Genomic DNA, 25,769 nt, shown 5'->3' with positions numbered 1-25,769 from the left:
GAACTGCAGCGGTTTCTTCCACCATCTAGCTGAGCTCTGCCAACTTATCAGCCTTCACCCTTTCCTCTGCATCTCTCTGCAGGAAACTTGGTTTCCGGCAATGCGAACCCCCGCCCTCCGTGGCTATCGGTTATTATAAGAACCGGGCAGCTTATGAAAGGGTGTCTGGTGGCGTCTGCATCTATGTTCTGAACTCTCTTCACAGCGAGTCTGTACCTCTCCACACACCTTTAGAGGCTGTTGCTGTTCGGGTGTGGATGCCGCAGGCTGTTACCGTCTGCAGTCTTTACCTTCCACCGGATGGTGATGTCGCGCAGCATGTCCTGGCTACTCTGATAGCTCAATTGCCTCCACCTTTCCTGTTACTGGGCGACTTTAACGCTCATAACCATCTGTGGGGTGGGTCAGTGGCAACAGGTCGAGGCGCCATCGTTGAGCATTTATTGGCGCAGCTCGATCTCTCGATCTTAAATGATGGTGCCTTCACACTTCAGTGTGGCGCATGGCACATACTCAGCCATTGACCTTTCCATCTGTAGACCTAGCCTCTTACTGTCTGTCCAATGGAGAGTGCATGACGACCTGTGTGGTAGTGACCACTTTCCGATCTTTCTGTCATTGCCACAGCGTCAGTCTTCTGGGCGCCCTAGCAGATGGGCTATGAATCAGGCTGACTGGGACTTGTTCTCCTCCACTGCCACTATTGAGCCTCCCTCTGACGATGCCATTGATGCAGTGGTTCAATCGATCACCACCGGCATCGTTACTGCCACCGAATCTGCCATTCCCCGTTCTTCTGGGTCCCTTTGGTGGCGGACTGTGCCTTGGTGGTCGCCTGAGATTGCTGAAGCGATTAAAGCTTGCCGGTGGGCGCTCCAGCGTCACAAGCGACATCCCTCAATCGAACACCTTATCGCCTTCAAACGGCTGCGTGCGCGAGCCTGCTGCATTATCCGCCAACGCAAGCAGGAGTGCTGGGAGCGGTATGTGTCCATCATTGGCCTCCATGTCACACCATCGCAGGTCTGGGCCAAGATTCGCCCCTTCTATGGCTATCGGACCCCTGTCAGTGTCCCTGCGCTCTCACTGAATGGAGCAGTTTGTACTGACTCCGACATCATTGCAAACCGCTTGGCAGAGCACTTTGCTATGACTTCCGCTTCTGCTAACTACCCCTTGGGCTTCCACTCCATTAAGGAGCGCATAGAACGTCGGAGTCTTTCTTTTCGCACTCACCATCCTGAATTGTACAATGTTCCATTCAGTGAGTGGGAATTTCGAAGTGCCCTCGCCGCTTGTCCTGATACCGCTCCTGGGTCAGATGCCATCCACTCTCAGATGCTGAAACACCTTTCAGTGGACTGCCAGCGATGCCTCCTTGATCTTTACAACCGCATTTGGGTCGAGGGTGAGTTTCCGTCGCAATGGCGGGAAAGTCTTGTTGTCCCCATTCTGAAACCAGGGAAGAACCCTTTGGAGGTGGACAGCTACCGTCCCATTAGCCTCACCAACGTTATTTGCAAGTTGCTTGAACGGATGGTGAGCCAGCGCTTGAATTGGGTACTGGAGTCTCGAGGCCTTCCGGCTCCGTCTCAGGGTGGGTTCCGTAAAGGCCGCTCCGCTGCCGACAATCTGGTAAGCCTGGAGTTGGCCATCCGTACTGCCTTTGCCCGCCGTCAGCATCTGGTTGCTGTCTTTTTCAACATGCGGAAGGTGTATGATACGACATGGCGTCATCACATCCTTTCTACGCTTCATGGATGGGGTCTTCGGGGCCCTCTGCCGATCTATATCATCAGTTCTTTGTCGTATCGTACCTTCCGCGTACACGTCGCGGCCTCATGCAGTTCCTCCCAAGTCCAGGAGAATGGTGTGCCACAGGGTTCTGTTCTCAGTGTGTGTCTGTTTTTAATAGCTATTAACGGGCTCCCTGCGGCCGTGGGAAATACTGTCTCCGTTTCCCTGTATGCTGACGACTTCTGCCTTTACTACAGCTCTATTGGCATTGCAGCTGCTGAACGTCGGCTACAGGGCGCAATCCGCAAGGTGCAGTCTTGGGCTGTAGCGCATGGTTTTCAGTTTTCCGCAGCCAAGACCTGCGTTATGCATTTCTGCTGGCGACGCACTGTTCACCCGGAGCTGCGGCTTTAACTTGACGGCGAGCTTCTTAAAGTGGTGGAGTCACGTATGTTTTTGGGGGTGGTTTTTGATGCCCGGTTGACTTGGCTGCCTCATATTCGGCAGCTTAAACAGGCGTCTTGACGGCATCTAAATGCTATGCGATGCCTGAGCCACACCAGGTGGGGCGCCGACCGATCTACTCTCCTACGGCTTTACCAGGCATTAATCCAGTCCCGTCTGGACTATGGGAGTCTGGCTTATGGCTCAGCATCCCCATCTGCGTTGCGGGTGCTGGACCCAGTCCTCCACAGCGGGATACGCCTTGCCACTGGTGCCTTCCGAACCAGTCCTGTGGACAGCAGGTGTCCCTCCACTGCGGTTGACACCAACAATTATGGGCTGCTTATGCTGCCCATGTTTTTAGCTTGCCCGGGCATCCAAATTATCGTGTCCTCTTCCCGCAGTCAGTCGTTCATCTGCCAGAACGTCGGCCCCGGTTGGGTTGTCCGATCGCCGTACGTGTCAAACAGCTTCTTTCCTGGCTTGGGTGTTTCCCTGTTCCACCTACTTTCCGGGCCCCTCTGCATACACCCCCGTGGCGTGTGCCTTGCCCTTGCCTTAGGCTCAACTTGGCACATGGCCCGAAGGACTCAGTCCCTCCGGAGGCCTTCCGACGCCGCTTTTATTCCATCCTGGCCACGTATCAGGGCTCTGGCGTTGTCTACAGCGACGGTTCGATGGTTGATGGTCTAGTCGGTTATGCACTAACTCTAGGGGACCATTCTGAACAACGTTGGTTGCCAGCTGGCTGCAGTGTTTACACTGCTGAGCTGGTCACCATCTTTCGTGCCCTAGAGTATATCCGCTCCTGCTCAGGTGAGTCCTTCATTATCTGTAGCGATTCCCTGAGCGGTTTACGAGCTCTCGACCAGTGTTTCCCTCATTCTCGCCTGGTGATGGCTATCCAGGAGTCCCTGCATACTCTAGTCCATAGTGGCAGGTCTGTGGTCTTTGTTTGGACCCCAGGCCTTGTTGGTATACCCGGCAATGAAACTGTTGACCGCCTGGCGAAAGAGGCTACCAGTGCGCCATCTCTGGAGATTGGCCTCCTGGCGGCTGATTTGCGGGCAGTCTTACGCCGCAAAGTTCTCGCGTTTTGGGATGCTGAATGGCGTGGTCTGACCACCCCTAACAAACTCCATGCCGTCAAGGACACGACGACTGTGGCGGTCATCCATGCGAGCCAACCGCAGGGACTCAGTCGTTCTTTGTCGGCTCCGCATTGGCCACACCCGACTCACGCACAGTTATTTACTGTGTCGTGAGGATCCCCCTCTTTGTCGTTGTGGGGCGTCCTTGACGGTGATCCATATTCTGTCGGAGTGCGCCCTTTTAACCGTGCTCAGGCAGACTTTTGCAATGCCTGACACGCTCTCTGCCCTTTTATCAGATGACTCTGCCATGGTGGACTTGGTTTTGTGTTTTATTCGGGCAGGGAGTTTTTATCCTTTCATCTGAGTTTTTTAGTGTTGATTCTGGCTTTTAGCCTCTGATTTTAAACTGAGTTTTTAAAGTGTTCTTGGTGGTTGGCTTTTCCTCTTTTTCTCTAAGGTCGGCCAACCACCGTCACACTGTGTGTTTTAATTTGTTTTGTCTGGTCTCTGTCAGAGTATTTCTTGTCCTGTTTCGTCTGCTGTCTTTCCTGTTGTTCGTTTTTTATTCTCTTTGGGTGGTTTTAGTTTTTATGGAACAAGGGACCGATGACCATAGTAGTCTGGTCCCATTAATCCCACAAACCAACCAACCATTACCTTTCCTGGTATGCAATCAGTACCAGGAGCTCAGTGTACTTTCATTTGGTAGGTGATTTTAGCCACTTTAATATCGGTCCATGGATTTATGACAATGTTGTTGTGATAAGGCTCTTTGTGCTTATCTGTTTTTGTGATACTCTGTGCCATAACTTTCAGTTATCAGGAAGAACAGCTTGAAAGAGAACTTCTGTAGACTCCTTCCAGTTTGTTTTCATGTGGCCTTAAATTGGATTATGAATAGGGCAGTGTGGTATCCTGTTTCCTCAGTTATAATTTTGTTGGGCATACCTTGTGGTAGAACAAAACAGGGATTGGAATACATCCAACAGATAATTGAAGACATAGGCTGTAAGTGCTATTATGAGATGAACAGGTTGGCACGAAAGAGGAATTTGTGGCAGGTTAACAATAAAGATGGAAATAACTGAGTCAAGTGTGTTATTGGCCAAACATATAAAATTATTGGGAAAATAAGAGAAGTGATTATGCAACAGAAGGAAGTCCTGTATTGTCACTAGAAGTGGCTTTCTGTTGTTAAAGAATGAAAAGCTGAAAGAAAAAATGTCTCTTACAGTTGAGGCATTGATTAATAGACAGCTACTTTAACGAGAAAATCACACAGTTGCATTGTCTTGGAAGTAGGTCTGACTGTACAGTTTCTCTGTTTTGCTTGAATTGGAAATGTTATTTTTATTGTATGATGATGGGTGTTATTCCAAACTATGCCAAGAATCTCCTCTAAATTGTGTGATAAATCCTATCCAGCTCTTACGAAACACTATCTCTACCTGATTTTTGGTCGATTTGCTCATTATCAATATTGACTTTACACCTTTGATAAAGTTAAATCATGCTGAACCTTCATTATAAACAGTAAATGTAATTGGTCAGATGGCAATTGCTGACCACCATTTCTCATCAAATCCTGTCACACGTGCTTCCTACATGATTTTTGGTTGTGCCAGGCTTTGTACAGATAATGAGCCAACACTGGTTTTCTTTCTGGATGTGGTGAAATGTTTTCAAATAACTTGATCAGATTGCTGAATTCTCTCTTCAATTTTCACAAATGTATCAAGATTCAAATGATCTTAGAATTATACCCATCTGTAGCATGTACCTTATTAATGATGTGCAAGTATGTACCTTTTTTGGCATGAAACAGTCTGATCACAATCGCACATTAATAACAAGGTGTAAGTAACATCATTTCTATGGAAGCTGTACAAAACAGTAACAGCTTTTTGTCCATGGTATTTTTGTTCAGTTTCATCATTCTAAGTGTAACGGAACAAGGAAATTGAACTCTGAGTGAGCATTACTCCAAACATTTTATTCCACACACAAATTTCATATTCAGTATACCAAAAAAGAAACAATAATGATTTCATGATTATCAAAAATTCATACTCACAACACATTTAAACATTAACTGATTTAAGGCATGCATCAATAACAATCTAAGTAAGACACACTTCAGCTGACCAGTGATTAACAAGACAGAACTATATGATATCTGATGAATCAATGGGAACACATGGACTTAGCAGTTAAAACTAATTAAAACTGTACAGCAACATACTCACTAAATTTCTTACACAGTTGACACATCACTTAAAACACAGTTGACACATCACTTAAAACACCATTGAATACTCAATGATTTTGCCACAATTTCGAATCAGGATGATTAAAATAACCACATTTGGTAATAGCACACAAAATCTCTCGATTAACCAACACTTACCTGGCTATCCATTAAAATTGCTGACCATATTCAGCACCCAGACAGTAAAGTAATCCAAAGGCCCAAGAGTTTAGCCTCTTACAGTCTGCCCCCAAACAGATGCTGCTGACAATGCACAACAGAGCTTGGCATGTATCAAAATCCCTGTTTTCCACAGCACACTCCCAGAGGGAGCTCTATCAGCACTACCTCATTGCCTCACTTCACAGCGTACTTGACTGTCACTGTGTGTGTACTGATTTAGTTTGGCATTTAAATTGTCACCCCTGTGCAATGTCTTGTGACAGCACATAATTTCTGTCACATGACCCAAGGTCACGGGTAATAACCAGGTTGAAATCTCACCCAAGCCCATTAATAATTATGTAATGATGCTGTTGACTTCAAAGGATAAATTTGAAACACACTGTCACACTCTTCAAATAACATAGTGAACCTATAAATATAGGTGGTTAAATTCCTTGATGTGGTTCATTAGGTTAACTGACACAGTTGATGACAGCCAGGGAAGTTCCTTTACTACTGTCACAATACCCAAGATTATCTAGCCTCTGAGGCATCTGGTTAATATAATTTCCCGTATTAGGCTACTGCGAATTTATCCTGTCAGCTGATTCACAAGCCATTTTTAAGTGTGTGAAACTGCCATAAACGATTCACTAAATTATAGGTTTTAATGTTAAACCAAATTGAGACACACAATAAAAAAAATGAAAGCCATTACAGATAGCAGACCTCTAAAACCTCAAACAAGAATTAGCCCTCTGTAGTTAGCAACCACTTCTAGTGGTAATACATTAGACTTTTAACAACATTGTTTCCCCCCTGGGGGTCTGGGGGTTAGAATAGGCCCAGGGTATCCCTGCCTGTCATAAGAGGCAACTAAAGGGATTCTCTCACTGTTCAGCCCTATAAGTTTAGGTCCCATTTTTATGGTTCGACGTGCCACTTTCCAAATTCTACAGAAGTGTGGGCCTTATGGCGAAGGATGCCTTATGTGGTGCACGAGTTATCCATAGTGTCCTTAGATTCGATCTCCTGAACCTCTTGTCATGGCTTTGCATCTCCACCTGCAATTCAACTATTTGGGCTAGGACACTTTCTGGGGTACGTCACCTTCTTCCATTGCCTCCTGTTCTCTTTCACTCCCATGACAATATTGGATTTCTCTGTGCCCAATATCCAGCAAGGTAGCCAGCCAGCAGTCTCTAAGGAGGACAAGATCGATTATAATGCTGACAGATATGAACCTAAATTGTTTCCCTCCCTTGCTACATCATGGGAGCTATATATGGCTATAGAAAGAAGAGTGTCCTATTGGCATCGGTATTTAGTCTATAGTAGAATTAATGGGCATTCGTTTCTACCCATGAAGCCACAATTTTTTGCTCAACACCTTGAGGATAAGTTTGGGGAAGTGACAGTGCTGTCAGAGATGAGAAGCGGTGCAGTCTTGATTCAGACAGCATCCCCAGCCCAATCCCAGGTGTTACTTGCTTGTGACTAGCTGGGTTATATTCCTGTTTCTGTCACTCCCCATACAAGCCTCAACATGGTCCAGGGGATTATTTTCCATCATGATCTCCTCTTGCAGTCTGATGAAGAGCTCCGTGCCAATCTGAACAGTGGGTTGTCCATTTCATCCAGTGTGTTTACAGGGGACCCAAAGACAACAGGGTTGCTACTGGTGCCTTCATCTTGGCCTTCAAGGATGGTTAATTGCGTGAAATGATCAAGGTGGTGGTATATCACTGTGATGTTTGACCATACATTCCTTCCCTTATGCAGTGCTTAAGGTGCTGGTAATTTGGGCACGTCTTCCTGCTGCAATTCCAGTGTCACGTGTACAGAATGCAGATGTCCAATGCATCCAGATACTCCCTGTGCACCTCTTCCCACTTGCATCAACTGCGGATAGCAGCACTCCCCCTGCTTGCCAGACTGCCCAGTACTCCAAAAGAAGTGGAAAGTCATGGAGTACAAGACCCTGGACTGGCTGACTCACTGAGGCTAAACGTAAATTTGAATGACTACATCCCGTTCAGTTGACGTACACATAAGCTGCAGCTACATTACTATTGCCATTACAAGTACCATTTGTACCACACTCTGTGCCATGAACAGGGGGTCCACCTGGCCTCCAGAATACATCTTCCCCCTTGGTAGTAGGGGCAAATCTCTTTCCATTGCTTCCAAAGTATCTGCTTCAGGAGCAAGGCCATCCCAAATGCAGGGGAAATCAGTCTCCTGCCCCCGCCCTCCCCAGGCGGAGAAGCAACAACCTCCTCTGGCTTTGCGGAAGGGGTCCCTTGGGACACTCTCTCCCAAGGTCTCCACTAATGGCACTGTAGACACATACCAGTGGCTAAAGGAGCCAAAAGCTGCTGGACAAAGAGCTTCATGGTCTTCCTTCGTGTCTGAAGCTACTTTGAAGAAGTCCTCCCAGCAAGCCCCTAAAGGGAAGCGAGAGGGCAAGCAAACAAAGAAGTCTTCTAAGAAAAAGGACCATCTGGTGGCCCCCAACACCATCACTCCATACCAGTTCTGCACCTGTGGATGAGATGGAGATCTCAATGCCCCCTGAAGACCTGGATCTCACTGATGCCTCATCCACAATAGGAATGGATACAAATACTCAGTCCATGGCAGCAGGTGACCCTGAGGCATAACCTGCAGATGTGCGTGCTTCATGCCTTCCCAGCTTCATGATAATGTCATCCTTCAGTGATATTGCTGCAGTTTTTCCACCACCTGGCTGAGCTACGGTAGCTGTTTAGCTTTACACCTGCTTTTTGCATCCTCCGGGAAACCTGGTTCCCAGCAATGCGGACGCCTGCCCTTTGTGGCTATAGGGATATTGCAAGAAATGTAGCGGCTATAATGGAATGTCAGGTGAAGTTTGTTTCTATGTCCTAAACTCAGTATGCAGTGAACCTGTACCCTTTCAAACCCCTCTTGAAGCTGTGGCTGTCAGGATGAGGATGAAGCAGGAAATAATTGTCTGCAATGTATGTCTTCCTCCAGATGGTGCATTACCCTTGAACACATTGGCTGCACTGATGGATCAACTCCCTAAACCCTTCTTACTTTTGGGAGATTTTAATGCACTGTGCTTACTGGCCAAGGTAGAGCTGTCCAAACTTCACTATTTCAACTCAATCTCTGTCTCTTAAATACTGGGGCCCCCACACATTTCAGTCTGGCTCATTGTACTTACTCGGCTGTTGATGTATCCCTCTGCAGCCCAGGACTTCCCCCTTCTGTCCACTGGAGAGCCCATGACGACTTGTGTGGTAGTGACCACTTTCCCATCTTCCTGTCACTCCCCCAGTGCCATTCCCCCCAGACATCTACCAAGATGGGCTTTAAACAAGGCAGACTGGGAAGCTTTCACCTCTGCTGTCTCCCCCATATGGTACCATTGAAGTGGTAGTTGAGCAGGTCACTAGAACGATCATTTCTGTGGCAGAAAATGTGATTCCTTGTTCTTCAGAGTGCCCTGGTGAAAGTCAATACATTGGTGTTCGCCGGAAATCGCTGAGGCCATTAAAGGGTATCATCAAGCTCTACAATGAGATTAGAGGCACCCTTTAGTTGAGCATCTAATAGCTTTTAAATGGCTCCGTGCCAGCATTTGCCAGCTTATAAAAAGACGGAAACAGGAGTGTTGGGAGAGGTACGTCTTGACCATTGGGTGCCATATGTCACTTTCCCAAGTCTGGACGAAGATCAGATGTGTTTGTGGGTACCATACCCCAACAGGTGTTGATTAAAGATGTCTCATCTGACAACAAGTGACATCTCATCATCTTCAACTGGATCTGGTGCGATGGCGTCTTTCCATCCCAATGGTGGGAGAGCACAATCATTCCAGTGCTCAAATTCGATAAAAACCCATTTGATGTGTATAACTATTGGCCCATCAGCCTCACCAACATGCTTTGTAAGCTGTTAGAACATATGGTAAGTCAGTAGTTGTTGGGTCCTGGAGTCACATGGCCTACTGGCTCCATGCCAGAGCAGTTTCTGCCAGGGTCGCTCTACCATTGATTATCTAGTTTCCCCCGAGTCTGCCATCCAAACAGCCTTTTCCAGATGCCAACACCTGGTTACCATCTTTTTTGATTTACCAAAACCTTGAGACACGACCTGGTGACATCATTTGCTTGCCACATTATATAAGTGACGTCTCTGGGGCCCGCTCCCAATTTTTATCCAAAATTTCCTATCTCTCTGTACTTTCTGTGTCCAAGTTGATGGCTTCCATACCCAGGAGAATGGGTCCTGCAGGGCTCTGTATTGAGTGTATCTCTATTTTTAGTTGCCATTGAAGTCTAGCAGCAGCTGTTGGGCCATCAGTCTCACCGTCTCTGTATGCAGCTGACTTCACCACTTCATAGTGCTCCTCCAGTACTGGTGTTACTGAGCAGTGTCTACAGGGAGCCATCCACAAGGTGCAGTCATGGACTCTATCCCACAGCTTCCAGTTTTCAGCTGTGAAGTTGTGTCATGCACTTCTGTCTGCGTCGTACTGTTCATCCTGAACCAGAACTTTACCTTGATCCACTCACTAAAGTGGAGACATATCGACTCTTAGGACTGGTTTTCAACACCCGATTGATGTGGCTCCCTCATCTTAGTTGGCTGAAGCAGAAGTGCTGGTAGCACCTAAACACCATCTGCTGCCTGAGCAACACCAACTGGGATGCAGATTGCTCTATGCTGCTGCAGCTCTACAGAGCCCCTGTCTAATACCGCCTTGACTATGAGAGTCAGGTTTATTGTTAGGCAGTGCCCTCACTGTTGTGTTTACTTGACGCAGTGTACCTCTGTGGTATCAGACTGGCAACAGGAACTTTAAGGACAAGTCTAAGGGTAGGCATTTAGCCTTCTCTCTGAGGTCACCCAGTCTTCCCACCATTTTAAATCTGTTACACTTTCTTTGCATTTGTTTGTCTTGCTGGTCATCCTTTCCCTACATGTCATCATCTCGCCTTGTCTTTTTCAGGTGGACATTTTAAAGTGTGGCAGAGTGGCTGGCTCATCCTCTTTTTATTACTGTGATCACCCAACCCAGATCATTTGCTTTATGGTTTTAATACTTTCTTCTACTTTTCCTTGCAGTGTACGTTTTCCCCATTTTTTTGTTGGTTCCATTCGTTTTCTTTTTAGGTGTGGTGTTGGATGTTTTTGTACTTTGGGCCACTTGCGCCAGGACAAAGGGACTGAAGACCCTTAGTTTGGTCCCTTTATACCCCAAACCAACCAATCAACCAACCAACAGAACATTGTTTAAGTAATCTTCAGCACTCAAGGCAGATCTTATAATCATGAATCTGCATAAGGCATTTGAACTTAATTAAGATGAAATCTGCCCTAAATATGGTTGAGCTTGGGAGAGATGCTCTCCATAGACTTGGTATTTGTGTGGATTCCTTGTGAGCAAAGGGACTGGTGATGATATGAAAAGGTCCCATGAAATGTGGCAAAAACTTGCCTATAACCGTATCTTACTTACTTACTTACTTACTTACTTACTTACTTACTTACTTACTTACTTACATCACTAACATCTTTATAGGTACCGGTACCTGGTTTTAGTGATGTGGATTGTCTCATCATGTAACTGTCTGCAGTTTTTTCATGACTTACGTTCATTTTTCAGTTTTCTCTTTTCTCTTTGCTCCCAGGCTTGCACAGTGACAATCTTTTCTAGTAATAAAACATTCAGAGACATTACATTGGAGAGAGTAGAGTTAAGTTTAAATGGAAACATAAAAAGTTTACTGGTGTCTTTGATATGCCTTAAGACAGACCCAGAGGATACCTCCTGATTGGATGTTCTCAAAGCAGGACAGTGGAACGCCAAGACAGAGCTGTGCCTGTTTGGTCAATAAATTCCCCCTCATAACTGGGCATCACCAGAAGTCCAGCACATGCCAGTACAGCCGTCAAGACTTCGAATGATGCCTGCTGGGAGGGACTCCACTCAAATTTCCTTACTGTTTTCCATAGCTCATTAAGTGACTTGACCAACAGAGTGAAACTCAGGATAAAATACCAAGCAAAAGTTCTCCTATGAAGAGAGTTTGTGAATTCAGGTTCTGAGCTAGTGTGTGGGCTTGATTTGCTTCTGTACAGCTCTGGTTGATTCTGACTTTCTATGCGCCCTAGAAAGGATGTCTTGGGCTAGCTAAATGTTACTTTAGATGGCTTATCTATAAAATCCACTTCTCACAATCATTTAACAACCTCCCTGCTGTGACCTGGATGCTCTACAAAATTTCAGCTAAAAATAACAAAATGACATAACTAATAATATGATGTAAATACTGACATACATAGTTAAACTTGTAACCTGAAAAGAAATTATCCGCAATAAGATATAACACTGATTCTCTGATGCCCAGGTTGAGGGGCTCTCTAATACTCAGAGATTCAAAATTACTGGCTTTGACTCTTCAGTGAAGGACACTTGGAAATAAGCTGAGTGGGCTTAAAAGAAGTACACACATTTGCTTTCTGAAATCACAAAAAATGTGTGCAAGTCCACCCCTCTCTCCCTCTCCCTCCCCCTCTCTCCCTCTCCCTCCCCCTCTCTCCCTCTCCCTCCCCCTCTCTCCCTCTCCCTCCCCCTCTCTCCCTCTCCCTCCCCCTATCTCCCTCTCCCTCCACCTATCTCCCTCTCCCTCCCCCTATCTCCCTCTCCCTCCCCCTATCTCCCTCTCCCTCCCCCTATCTCCCTCTCCCTCCCCCTATCTCCCTCTCCCTCCCCCTATCTCCCTCTCCCTCCCCCTATCTCCCTCTCCCTCCCCCTATCTCCCTCTCCCTCCCCCTACCCCTATCTCCCTCTCCCTCCCCCTACCCCTATCTCCCTCTCCCTCCCCCTACCCCTATCTCCCTCTCCCTCCCCCTACCCCTATCTCCCTCTCCCTCCCCCTACCCCTATCTCCCTCTCCCTCCCCCTACCCCTATCTCCCTCTCCCTCCCCCTACCCCTATCTCCCTCTCCCTCCCCCTACCCCTATCTCCCTCTCCCTCCCCCTACCCCTATCTCCCTCTCCCTCCCCCTACCCCTATCTCCCTCTCCCTCCCCCTACCCCTATCTCCCTCTCCCTCCCCCTACCCCTATCTCCCTCTCCCTCTCCCTACCCCTATCTCCCTCTCCCTCTCCCTACCCCTATCTCCCTCTCCCTCTCCCTACCCCTATCTCCCTCTCCCTCTCCCTACCCCTATCTCCCTCTCCCTCTCCCTACCCCTATCTCCCTCTCCCTCTCCCTACCCCTATCTCCCTCTCCCTCTCCCTACCCCTATCTCCCTCTCCCTACCCCTATCTCCCTCTCCCTCTCCCTACCCCTATCTCCCTCTCCCTCTCCCTACCCCTATCTCCCTCTCCCTACCCCTATCTCCCTCTCCCTCTCCCTACCCCTATCTCCCTCTCCCTCTCCCTACCCCTATCTCCCTCTCCCTCTCCCTACCCCTATCTCCCTCTCCCTCTCCCTACCCCTATCTCCCTCTCCCTCTCCCTACCCCTATCTCCCTCTCCCTACCCCTATCTCCCTCTCCCTCTCCCTACCCCTATCTCCCTCTCCCTCTCCCTACCCCTATCTCCCTCTCCCTCTCCCTACCCCTATCTCCCTCTCCCTCTCCCTACCCCTATCTCCCTCTCCCTCCTCTCCCTCCCCCTCCTCTCCCTCTCCCTCCTCTCCCTCCCCCTCCTCTCCCTCCCCCTCCTCTCCCTCCCCCTCCTCTCCCTCCCCCTCCTCTCCCTCCCCCTCCTCTCCCTCCCCCTCCTCTCCCTCCCCCTCCTCTCCCTCCCCCTCCTCTCCCTCCCCCTCCTCTCCCTCCCCCTCCTCTCCCTCCCCCTCCTCTCCCTCCCCCTCCTCTCCCTCCCCCTCCTCTCCCTCCCCCTCCTCTCCCTCCCCCTCCTCTCCCTCCCCCTCCTCTCCCTCCCCCTCCTCTCCCTCCCCCTCCTCTCCCTCCCCCTCCTCTCCCTCCCCCCCCTCTCCCTCCCCCCCCTCTCCCTCCCCCTCCTCTCCCTCCCCCTCCTCTCCCTCCCCCTCCTCTCCCTCCCCCTCCTCTCCCTCCCCCTCCTCTCCCTCCCCCTCCTCTCCCTCCCCCTCCTCTCCCTCCCCCTCCTCCCCCTCCCCCTCCTCTCCCTCCCCCTCCTCTCCCTCCCCCTCCTCCCCCTCCCCCTCCTCTCCCTCCCCCTCCTCTCCCTCCCCCTCCTCCCCCTCCCCCTCCTCCCCCTCCCCCTCCTCCCCCTCCCCCTCCTCCCCCTCCCCCTCCTCTCCCTCCCCCTCCTCTCCCTCCCCCTCCTCTCCCTCACCCTCCTCTCCCTCACCCTCCTCTCCCTCACCCTCCTCTCCCTCACCCTCCTCTCCCTCACCCTCCTCTCCCTCACCCTCCTCTCCCTCACCCTCCTCTCCCTCACCCTCCTCTCCCTCACCCTCCTCTCCCTCACCCTCCTCTCCCTCACCCTCCTCTCCCTCACCCTCCTCTCCCTCACCCTCCTCTCCCTCACCCTCCTCTCCCTCACCCTCCTCTCCCTCACCCTCCTCTCCCTCACCCTCCTCTCCCTCACCCTCCTCTCCCTCACCCTCCTCTCCCTCACCCTCCTCTCCCTCACCCTCCTCTCCCTCACCCTCCTCTCCCTCACCCTCCTCTCCCTCACCCTCCTCTCCCTCACCCTCCTCTCCCTCACCCTCCTCTCCCTCACCCTCCTCTCCCTCACCCTCCTCTCCCTCACCCTCCTCTCCCTCACCCTCCTCTCCCTCACCCTCCTCTCCCTCACCCTCCTCTCCCTCACCCTCCTCTCCCTCACCCTCCTCTCCCTCACCCTCCTCTCCCTCACCCTCCTCTCCCTCACCCTCCTCTCCCTCACCCTCCTCTCCCTCACCCTCCTCTCCCTCACCCTCCTCTCCCTCACCCTCCTCTCCCTCACCCTCCTCTCCCTCACCCTCCTCTCCCTCACCCTCCTCTCCCTCACCCTCCTCTCCCTCACCCTCCTCTCCCTCACCCTCCTCTCCCTCACCCTCCTCTCCCTCACCCTCCTCTCCCTCACCCTCCTCTCCCTCACCCTCCTCTCCCTCACCCTCCTCTCCCTCACCCTCCTCTCCCTCACCCTCCTCTCCCTCACCCTCCTCTCCCTCACCCTCCTCTCCCTCACCCTCCTCTCCCTCACCCTCCTCTCCCTCACCCTCCTCTCCCTCTCCCTCTCCCTCCTCTCCCTCTCCCTCCTCTCCCTCTCCCTCCTCTCCCTCTCCCTCTCCCTCCTCTCCCTCTCCCTCCTCTCCCTCTCCCTCCTCTCCCTCTCCCTCCTCTCCCTCTCCCTCCTCTCCCTCTCCCTCCTCTCCCTCTCCCTCCTCTCCCTCTCCCTCCTCTCCCTCTCCCTCCTCTCCCTCTCCCTCCTCTCCCTCTCCCTCCTCTCCCTCTCCCTCCTCTCCCTCTCCCTCCTCTCCCTCTCCCTCCTCTCCCTCTCCCTCCTCTCCCTCTCCCTCCTCTCCCTCTCCCTCCTCTCCCTCTCCCTCCTCTCCCTCTCCCTCCTCTCCCTCTCCCTCCTCTCCCTCTCCCTCCTCTCCCTCACCCTCCTCTCCCTCACCCTCCTCTCCCTCACCCTCCTCTCCCTCACCCTCCTCTCCCTCACCCTCCTCTCCCTCACCCTCCTCCCTCCTCTCCCTCCCCCTCCTCCCTCCTCTCCCTCCCCCTCCTCCCTCCTCTCCCTCCCCCTCCTCCCTCCTCTCCCTATCCCTCTCCTCTCCTCCCCCTCCCCCTCTCCTCTCCTCCCCCTCCCCCTCTCCTCTCCTCCCCCTCCCCCCCTCTCCTCTCCTCTCCCTCCCCCTCTCCTCTCCTCTCCCTCCCCCTCCTCTCCTCTCCTCTCCCTCCCCCTCCTCTCCTCTCCTCCCCCTCTCCTCTCCCCCTCTCCCGGTCTCCACCCCCCCTCTCCTTCCTGGTACTAGATGAAGCTGAAAAAATTGAACTCTGTAGACGACTACAGACATAGGAGTATGAGCACATACAACAAACAAATGAGGACATAGGTTGTGAGCACTACTCTGAGATAGAGGTTGGCACAGGAGAGGATGCTGTGGCTGGCTGCTTCAAACCAGTCAGAAGGTTGATGACAAAAAATAAAATTAAATTACTCTTTCTTGACTATTAGTCATCCCGCAGCTCCATAACTTCATATAAAATTTGAAATGATGTATACCACACAGTATCAGCTGACATATTAACATGGTTATTCACTTGATCGGAGTGGTAAAATGCCTCATATTGAATGATTATCACAGTAAGTACATGCATTTAAATATGAACAAATTAGACAGTCGCAATAATTTTATGGTTTTTAATCACAAGGTCATCCTGAATTGGTTGACAAAGCTATCAAACTTCAATTATGCAGTGTTGACAAAGTGAAGGACTCCCACTAATTTAGAACATCTCCCCCAAAGGTATTTTCCCTAGTCTATAAATGTCAGCACCAGAGTAGAAAACGATAAATGTTGACCCTTTGATTACTGGAGGATGACCGACTGCAAAAAGGACTCTCACAATTACTCATGTAGCCACAATAACTAAACTTTGTTATTACATTTCAGTTTATAATAAAAACAATGTCAAACATAACTGTAGTGATATTATACAAAAGCCAGCAATAATTTTGATTGTCTATGTGATAAATTATTGCAAAAATAATAGTCAGCTGAGCTGTTTAGTTAATGCACTGTGTATTTTTGCTGGGCTCTACCTGTCTGTGTAAATTTTTAGGTGCGTGATTTTCTTAAATTTTCAGTAAAACATTTTTATGTTGAGCAAAAACATTTCTCATTTCATAAAATAAAGTTAACTATATCATTTAGGAATTTCTAAAGGCCAAAATATCTTGTGGGAAGTAAAAATTATAATTGTAAGTTTTTGTAAAAAATTAACAAGAAGTGGTTACTGAAGAGCTTCTGTCTAAGATCTGGTGTTTAACAAACCATCAACTATTTGATCACTGGAAATCCTAGCTGCATGTGTTCCTTATTCTGACAGTTCCTGGCTGAATGTCCATTAGGGCAACACCTGAAATGTCTAACGATAGTGTTTCCTAGCAAGAGGCTCTGTCATACCCACACATTAATGCCGAGCCTCTCCCTCCTTGCCACTTTCTATCAGATTCCTGTGTGGCCTCAGCTTGTGAAATCAGCTGATCTAGATGTTCAAAACTCTCTGGGCAAGCATTAATGCTTGTAACCTATGTCTCGTACATTTTTTCCAGTATGTTGTTAATTTCTTCCTTTGTAAATGAACGGACAAGTACTGAACTCTTAAAAAAGTTACTGACCTGTAATTTGTATCCTCTTTGTCAGTAGCTTTTCATGTTGATCACCTTGAAGTTGAAAATTCTCGTAAGTGTGGCATGGTGTCTATTCAATAATGTGCACTGCACTAGGATTTAAAAGGACAACTTACACGTCATTCTTGTCAGATTTTGAGCATTAATGACATTGGCCAGTTCAGTTATTACAAATACTAAGTAGCGCAAGTTTGCAGCCAAGTATCTACAATAACAGTGATGAAGTTTTCAATTGTGGCACAGATTTAATAATTCACTTTTGTGTTAGTCACAGTTCACAGTTAATTTTGTCTTTGTCTAATTCATCAAATACAATTACTTATTTAAGTGAATGCATCACACAAAATATTGAAAATTACCGTAATTGGATAGATAAAAAATCTACTCAACAAGACAAGTCTTTACTTCTCATCACATACTGTACATCTCCCATGACCCTGGGTTCTGGGGAACTTTTCTGAATTCTCCCATTCCCTAAACTGTTCCAGTCACTTTACAGTATCCTTCTTCCTTCCTTTTCAATCCTGCCAGGAGTAGAAAGAGGCACAGACTCTGAAAGCTTACACATCTCCTTAATTTTTGTAGTTTCTCGTGCCACTTATTGGCGAGTAGATTTTATCATCTATCCATTTATATTATATTTTCAAAGGGTGATTGTTTTCGTTGATACACAAAATATTGAGTCCAAGGACAGCTAGTTTAAATGATAACACTATGCACTTCTGACAATCACATCACAGTTCAGAAACAATGTTCATTAATTTAAGTTGCAAAGGCCTGCTTGAAAGTAATTAATTATTGAAGTTCATAGGTTTTGCATTTAACAGATTACTCATTCCTGCAAGCAGAATACAAATAATGGAAATTTAAATCAAAATTGGTGCACACACCCAGCACAGGTTTTAACTACGCACTTTCAAACTACAGACTGTACCAAACTGATGTGGCATGGCTTCAACGATGCTACTTTTAGAAGTGTACAGTAATCAAAACTGACTTTATATACGTATTGTCATTATTTAGCTCCTCATAAATTATAATTGCAGTTCTATATTTCTGAGTAATTGAATAGTGGTTGCAAATTCATTTAAACAGGAACTTCGCAATGCAGTAATAATTTCTAATAAATTACACTGGTAAATATGCAGAACTGTTTAAGGAAAAGTGTTTCGCCTAAAGATTGTAATTACTTCAAAATTGAATACGTATATGTGTTGCTAACATATTTTTGTTGCTGGTTGCATAAATATTTTATTAGTTGCTGCATTTTTTCATGTACTTTATCAGAAAACCAATAAAAGTGTGTCTATATATGAGGTGCGACAATAAAGTAATGAGACTGATGTGAAAAAATAATGTTGCATATCATTTTAGTCAAGTTTAGTGTTGTCTCCTTCAAAGTAGTTCCCTTCCGATTGCACACACTTTTTCCAGCGCTTCTGCCATTGATGGTAACATTTCTGGAACTCATTTTCTGTAATATCCTCAAAGACCCTCGTCACAGCTTTTTGGACATCTTGTGTTGTTTGAAAATGGTATCCCTTGACCGCCGTTTTGACTCTTGGAAATAGAATAAAGTTGCACGGAGCAATATATATTGTGAATAAGGTGCCTGTGGTACTAGTGACATTTGTTTTGAGGTTAAAAATTGCTGTACTGACAGAGCAGTATGGGTTGGTGCGTTATCATGATGCAGAATCCAATTATCATTGATGTTAGCATGAACGCAAAGAACACTTATACGAAGTCTTTCTAAAATTTCTTTGTAGTAATATTGGTTAACTGTTTGTCCAGGAGGCACCCACTCTTTATGAATAATTGCCTTCTAATCAAAGCAGCACAGAAGCATCCATTTCACTTTTGACTTTGACATGTTAGCCTTTCTGGTCTGAGTGATCCCATTGAGCACCATTGCGAACTTTGCTGTTTTGCCTCTGGATCGTACTGAGGATACCAACTTTCATCACCAGTGGTAACATGGCTCAACAATTCTGCATTGATTCCCGTTTGCTCTAACAGATCGGCTGCCACATTTTTCCTAGTTTCTCGCTGTTGTGGTGTGAGATTTTTGGGGACCATTTTAACACAAATCTTTCTCATACCAAGATCTTAAGTTATTAGATGAGCCATTTCTCAATTGATGTTCAGTTCTTCTGCAATCATTTTCATGGATAATTTTCGATCAGATCATAAGAGTTCACACACCCTGGCCAAGTTAACATCCGTCTGTAAAGATGATGGTCGTGCACTGCAGTCTTCATCTTCAACATTTGTTCTGCCTTCACTAAACATTTTATGCCAACGAAAAACTTGAGCTCTTGACATAACCTCCTCTCCAAAAGCCTTCTGAAGCTTACCGTAAGTTGTCGTTGTGTTTTCACCCAATTTACGCAAAAAGAAATGGCAATATTATGCGGTTCTATTTCTGTGACGACACACACTAACAAGTGTTAACTTATTACAGCAGAACTCACAACTGAGATGTTGCACCGATGTGCTGCTTGGACTAGAAGCAGCTTATAGACCAAAGTCGAAGATATTGCACCTACGCAAGTCTGCAGGGTTGCCACATCTTGCAAAGAAAATAGTCTGATTACTTTGTCACACCTCGTATGAACAATGATAACAAAACTTGAAGTGACTGAATTTTGTAATTAGCACAGTTTTCAGACAAAGCAACTAGCTCTTTGCACTCCTAGTAACATTGCATTAGCCCTGGGTCAATGTTTTGAGATTTTTAGGTATGGTACTGTGCACATGTTATACAATGATATCATCAGAGAATCACAAGTTATTGTTGTTATTTAGGAAGAACAACATAATGGATGGAAAGAATCTACATGTATTGTCGCACACTATTTTAATCCTATATCATAGTCTTCCAATTGTTCTGTCACATTGCACACTGAAGTAAAGTTTTTCTACTTTTCATTTCAAGCTCTGTTAGCCAGATACTAATTACAAATTGGCTCACAAAATTGAACAAAGGGCAATCTTTCCTTCATAGTGTCTAGTAGCTTAATCCGAGCACTCTCTTATCTTGCAGTTCTAAGAGGAAGTGTAGTCAATGTTAAATGTCTTCACTACTCCTAACTGGCAAGACACCTTCATGTAGCATACATACTAAATGGTTAGGCAGCTTAGCATACCCATGAGGGATCCAAAAACTGCTATTCCATTGTTCCCCGAATCACTCACAGGAAAATTATCAATGTCCATAAATCATGCTGTTAATTTATTCAATAGTATTTGGATATACTCCTGAAAGCTCTTCACCTGGTCCTGTAACAAAGTTATAGTTTTCTGAAATTTCTGTATCTCCTTGACACTGTGCAAATCACGAAGTCTATTCGCATAATTAAGGCTAGTGCTTGAACTCTACTGATCTGAGAACATGATGGTTCACTCACTTCTAAAAGCAATTACAAAAGACAGTTCTCTAAAGGCTAACTATATATGGAAGACAGCTGCACTTTCCTCTGCCAGCTGCAACGCTCAAGGGGCCATAACATGGTGATTACCTTCCACAGCTGGTATACCAGCTCGGACGCAGGCAGCGCTTCCTGTGGTATCAACTTTATGAATTTCTATCTCGCACCATGATTCACCTTTTGTTAAATCCATCAGCCCTGCCACCACCTTCCAGCCTTACTGAAATAAAAACTGCAACAGAATAGTATTTTCCAAGAAAAAATTATAGCACCTTAAAATTTTCATTTAAAGATGGGGTTACCAAAATGTAGTGCACGAGGGAGATGCTAGGGCTGGATTGAGGTGTGAGCGAACATTACTCCTAAACATTTTATTCCACATAAAAATTTCATATATCAAAAAAGGAAGATCCATAATTTCATGTGTGAATATCAAAGAATCATATTCCAAACATATTTAAACACTGATACAAGTTGCAACTCCATAACAATCAAGTAAAACACACTTCAGCAGATCAGTGATCAACAGAATAGAACAACTCTATATTTGCATTAATTTGATATCACTGAAAACACAAAGTGTACTCAACAGTGATTAAAACTAATTAAAATTGTATAAAGATGTGATAGCTACATTTGTTACTCATTTAACACATCAATTAAAATAACATTGAATACACATGTTAAGACCTTGCCACAGTTACAAATTGAAATGATTAAAATAACCAAATCTGGTAGTTACATATGAAATCTATTAAATAACCAACATTTACCCAGCTGTTCTTTAAATTTACTGACCATATACAGCATCCAGATGATGCAGTAATCCAAAGGCCCAACAGATTAGCCTCCTACAGTCAGTCATCACCATGTTCTGTCCTCCAAACCATCCTCCCCAGAAGGGTGGAGCTGACAATCTGCCATAGAGCTTAATGTGCATCAGAAGCCACATTTTCCAAAATACACTTCCAGAAGCAAACTCTTGTGAACACTAGCACGTGGTCTCACTCCGTAAGTGAGGCCATGGAAACCTGACTGTTACCATGTCTGGATTGCCACACACATAAGATGTCTTGTACCAGCACAATAAGTTTCCATTCCATATGTTTTACACTTACTCTTTGGACTGTTCAAAATGTATGGTACATACCTTCTCTGTTGCAAGCTGTGATGCCATAAAGAGTTTGAGTTTGTTTCATTTGGCCACTTGTACCTTGCAACTGGAACAAACGAGAAGAAAGTGTGGAATAGGGAAAAAGTTCTCAGTAGATGAATCACATCAGTGTCAATAGAGGAACAGTTGTGGTAACAGTATGTGTGATTCATGCATTGTGTTCCTGCATAAGCTGTGCCAAACACTGGGACATATTTCTTGGGTAATGGTTCCAGCAGAATAGATGCTGTGGCAGTGTACTTTCTAATGGACTGAAGGTGAAGGGGTCTCCTTGGCATTTACAAAAACAGGAAATCATGGAAGAAGTGACAGTTTGCCTTCAGACTACTATCTCAATAACCCTATTGTATATTACACCAACAACCTGAAAACAGCTTTCGCATCCCGCAACTACCCTCCCGACTTGGTACAGAAGCAAATAACCAGAGCCACTTCCTCATCCCCTCAAACCCAGAACCTCCCACAGAACCACCCCAAAAGTGCCCCACTTGTGACAGGATACTTTATGGGACTGGATTAGACTCTGAATGTGGCTCTCCAGCAGGGATACGACTTCCTCAAATCCTGTCCTGAAATGAGATCCATCCTTCATGAAATCCTGCCCGCTCCACCAAGTGTGTCTTTCCGCCATCCACTTAACCTTCATAACCTTTTAGTTCATCCCTATGAAATCCCCAAACCACCTTCCCTACCCTCCGGCTCTTACCCTTGTAACCGCCTCCGGTATAAAAACTGTTCCATGCACCCTCCCACCACCACCACCACCACCACCACCACCACCACCACCACCTACTACAGTCCTGTAACCGGGAAGGTGTACACAATCAAAGGCAGAGCCACGTGTGAAAGCACCCACGTGATTTACCAACTAACCTGCCTACACTGTGAAGCTTTCTATGTGGGAATGACCAGCAACAAACTGTCCATTCGCATTAATGGACACAGGCAGACAGTGTTTGTTGGTAATGAGGATCACCCTGTGGCTAAATGTGCCTTGGTGCATGGCCAGCACATCTTGGAACAGTGTTACACCGTCCTCGTTATCTGGATACTTCCCACTAATACCAACCTGTCAGAACTCCGGAGATGGGAACTTGCCCTTCAGTATATCCTCTCTTCTCGTTACCTGCCAGGCCTCAACCTCCGCTAATTTAAAGTTGCCGCCGCTCATACCTCACCTGTCATTCAACATCATCTTTGCCTCTGTACTTCTGCCTCGACTGACATCTCTGCCCAAACTCTTTGCCTTTACAAATGTCTGCTTGTGTCTGTGTATGTGCGGATGGATATGTGTGCGAGTGTATACCTGTCCTTTTTTCCCCCTAAGGTAAGTCTTCCTGCTCCCGGGGTTGGAATGAATCCTTACCCTCTCCCTTAAAACCCACATCCTTTAGTCTTTCCCTCTCCTTCCCTCTTTCCTGATGAAGCAACTGTTGGTTGCAAAAGCTTGAGTTTTGTGTGTATGTTTGTGTTTGTTTGTGTGTCTATCAATCTGCCAGCACTTTCGTTTGGTAAGTCACATCATCTTTGTTTTTAGATATATTTTTCCCTTGTGGAATGTTTCCCTCTATTATATTCCTATTGTATAGTGTGTTAGATAACATTATGTTGACTACTGAATCCTTTTCACACTTCCAGTAAAATGAGGTTCTTCTTTCAGGTTATTCGTTCAGAAAGACCAGATGGTGTAATGTTGACATTTGGTGGGCAGACTGCTCTAAATTGTGGTGTTGAACTGCAGAGAGGTGGAGTATTTGAAAAATATAATGTTAGAGTTCTTGGCACACCAATACAGTCCATAATTGATACAGAGGACCGAAAGATATTTGCAGAAAAAATTAATCAAATTGGAGAAAAAGTAGCACCAAGTGCTGCTGTTTATTCTGTCCAAGAAGTATGTGATAAATTCTTTCTAGTTTCATATTAATGGCAAATTACTTCTCCTGATATAGCAACTATATTTTAAACTCCTTACAGGCACTGGAAGCTGCTGAGAGACTAGAATATCCTGTTATGGCCAGAGCAGCATTTTCACTTGGCGGACTTGGATCAGGCTTTGCAAATAACAAAGAGGAGCTACGCTGTCTTGCACAGCAAGCTCTTGCTCATTCTAGTCAACTGATCATAGATAAGTCATTGAAAGGTTGGAAAGAAGTAGAATATGAAGTAGTGAGGGATGCTTATGATAACTGCATAACGGTAAGCTATAAATCTCTTAAATTGCTTAAGTTTGTGTTCAAGGTTTGACAAAAATTGATTGTAAATGTGAAAGAGCAAATGAAAAACGGGAATTAATTGTGAATGTGAGAGATGAAGTGCAGAGGTTTGCTCTTATCTTGTTTGAGTAAAACACCTACATTCATACTTACTGCATTGAAGAGGTAATTATTTGTAATTCATAGTAAATATCTAATAACGTATGTCAGTGCTGCTCAACTCAGTGTTTGCTGGTTTGAATGGTGGTGGAGGAGGAAATTTTCATCTCCAGTATTTGACTGGTAATGCCAGGAGAGCAGCTTGCATAAAATTCCTGATCACCAGGATTCTTGCCAATATCCTTAATAAAATTCCAAACCTCTGTACAGTGCCCCATGGTGTAAGGGCATGGGAGATTATTGACACAGATTTCTTCTGTCTGGATAGAGATGTCAAGCTTGATGGTTCTCTTGGTGGTATTCGGGCAAATCAGCTCCATTAGAATTTCACCTAGAACAGTAAGGTGGGATTCCCACATCTGCCCCACCCCCATTTCTTGTGTAAAGCATTGACTGAACTTATCCTTTAATGTTTCCATTTCTACCTCATTTATTGTCCTTGAAAACATAAATAAGTGGAAAGATGGCAACATTTTGCACTCTTGAAAGTAATTTTCTCAATATTCCAGATTATTAGGTATCTGAATACAGTTAAAATTGAAAGTTGCAAACCGTGATATGTATGTGGTATAAATTAAACACCTGACAGCTCGTGTACTTCAGAGATGTAATGGCATGTTGAAGCTTTCCTTTGGGTTGCACCAACTCAGATTTTTTGGCAAGAAACTGAGAGTATTTAACGTTTTGCTCAGAATATTTTGGAATAATATTTTAATTGGGCAGTATACATTTAGTATGGGACTACCTGCTTTGATGAATAGGCTCTAACAAGGAAATGTCACAGAATAGCTTAATCTATGAGTAGATACCGTCACATCAGGGAAGTGACAAAATCTTCCTTAATAGACTGAGAGGGCAGATTTTGGAAACCACACCACAAATGAAACTGTACATTTATTCATGACAAGCATACTATAGGACACTAGCAGCATTCTGTTCGCCATTGTCATTAAAAAGATTATGATTTAACCACAGCTAAATGAAATACCACTTCAATTTTTTTTTAAACTTATTGTTGGTTTTCAGAGGACTCCTAAGTCAATGTCATGAAAAAGCTTACCTTCATTGACATGATATCTTGATGTGGAGTTGGACTTCTTTAAATGAAAAGAGTTGTAATTTATCTACTGTACATTTTCTGTTGCTGTAATACACATTTTTTGGTGTTTGGGTTACACAGCTTTTAATGTTAAGTGACGTGTAGTAAATGTTGAAGTTACTTACAAAAGCCTTATTTTAAAGATTTAAATTTTGCAATTCCTTCCAGGTCTGCAACATGGAAAATGTTGACCCTCTTGGGATTCACACAGGAGAATCCATTGTTGTAGCTCCTAGCCAGACTTTAACAAACAGAGAGTACAACATTCTTCGAACAACAGCCATTAATGTAATAAGACATTTTGGAGTTGTTGGAGAATGCAATATTCAATACGCTTTTAACCCATACTCAGAGGAGTACTACATTATTGAGGTAATAATTTAACATAAGCATAGCTTTTAGATATTATGTTTTTATGATCTATTGCTTTTCCCCTATGAGTTGTACCTTGTCAGATTCGTGTTCTGTAATATAATGTGAAAAATGATTTAGTAGTCAAACAGATATCATTTTAGTCTGTGTTTGAAGTTAATTTTATTATCCAAAATATTCTTTGCATCAGTCAGTGTATAATCATTTCCCATAATTATGCTTTTTGTTTTAATACTTAGTACTCTAAAAGTATCAATATTTTTCTCCCTTCTCTCTGTGTGCTTGCATGTTAATGA

The 25,769-nt window shown here is 45.6% G+C and overlaps 1 protein-coding gene across 1 annotated transcript in view; it reads left to right on the top strand.

Annotated features, from left to right (window-relative positions):
- Positions 1-25,769, top strand: part of LOC126355867 (CAD protein) — a 526,936-nt gene that overhangs the window by 120,249 nt on the left and 380,918 nt on the right. Inside the window, exons 7-9 of the mRNA XM_050006369.1 lie at positions 23,288-23,521; positions 23,605-23,826; positions 25,270-25,473. Coding sequence (XP_049862326.1) covers positions 23,288-23,521; positions 23,605-23,826; positions 25,270-25,473 — 660 coding nt within the window. The remainder of the gene's footprint in view (positions 1-23,287; positions 23,522-23,604; positions 23,827-25,269; positions 25,474-25,769) is intronic.

Source organism: Schistocerca gregaria, chromosome 1 (genome assembly GCF_023897955.1).
Source record: "Schistocerca gregaria isolate iqSchGreg1 chromosome 1, iqSchGreg1.2, whole genome shotgun sequence".
NCBI classification, from domain to species: Eukaryota; Metazoa; Arthropoda; class Insecta; order Orthoptera; family Acrididae; genus Schistocerca; species Schistocerca gregaria.
This window is presented reverse-complemented; position numbering and strand designations above follow the sequence as displayed.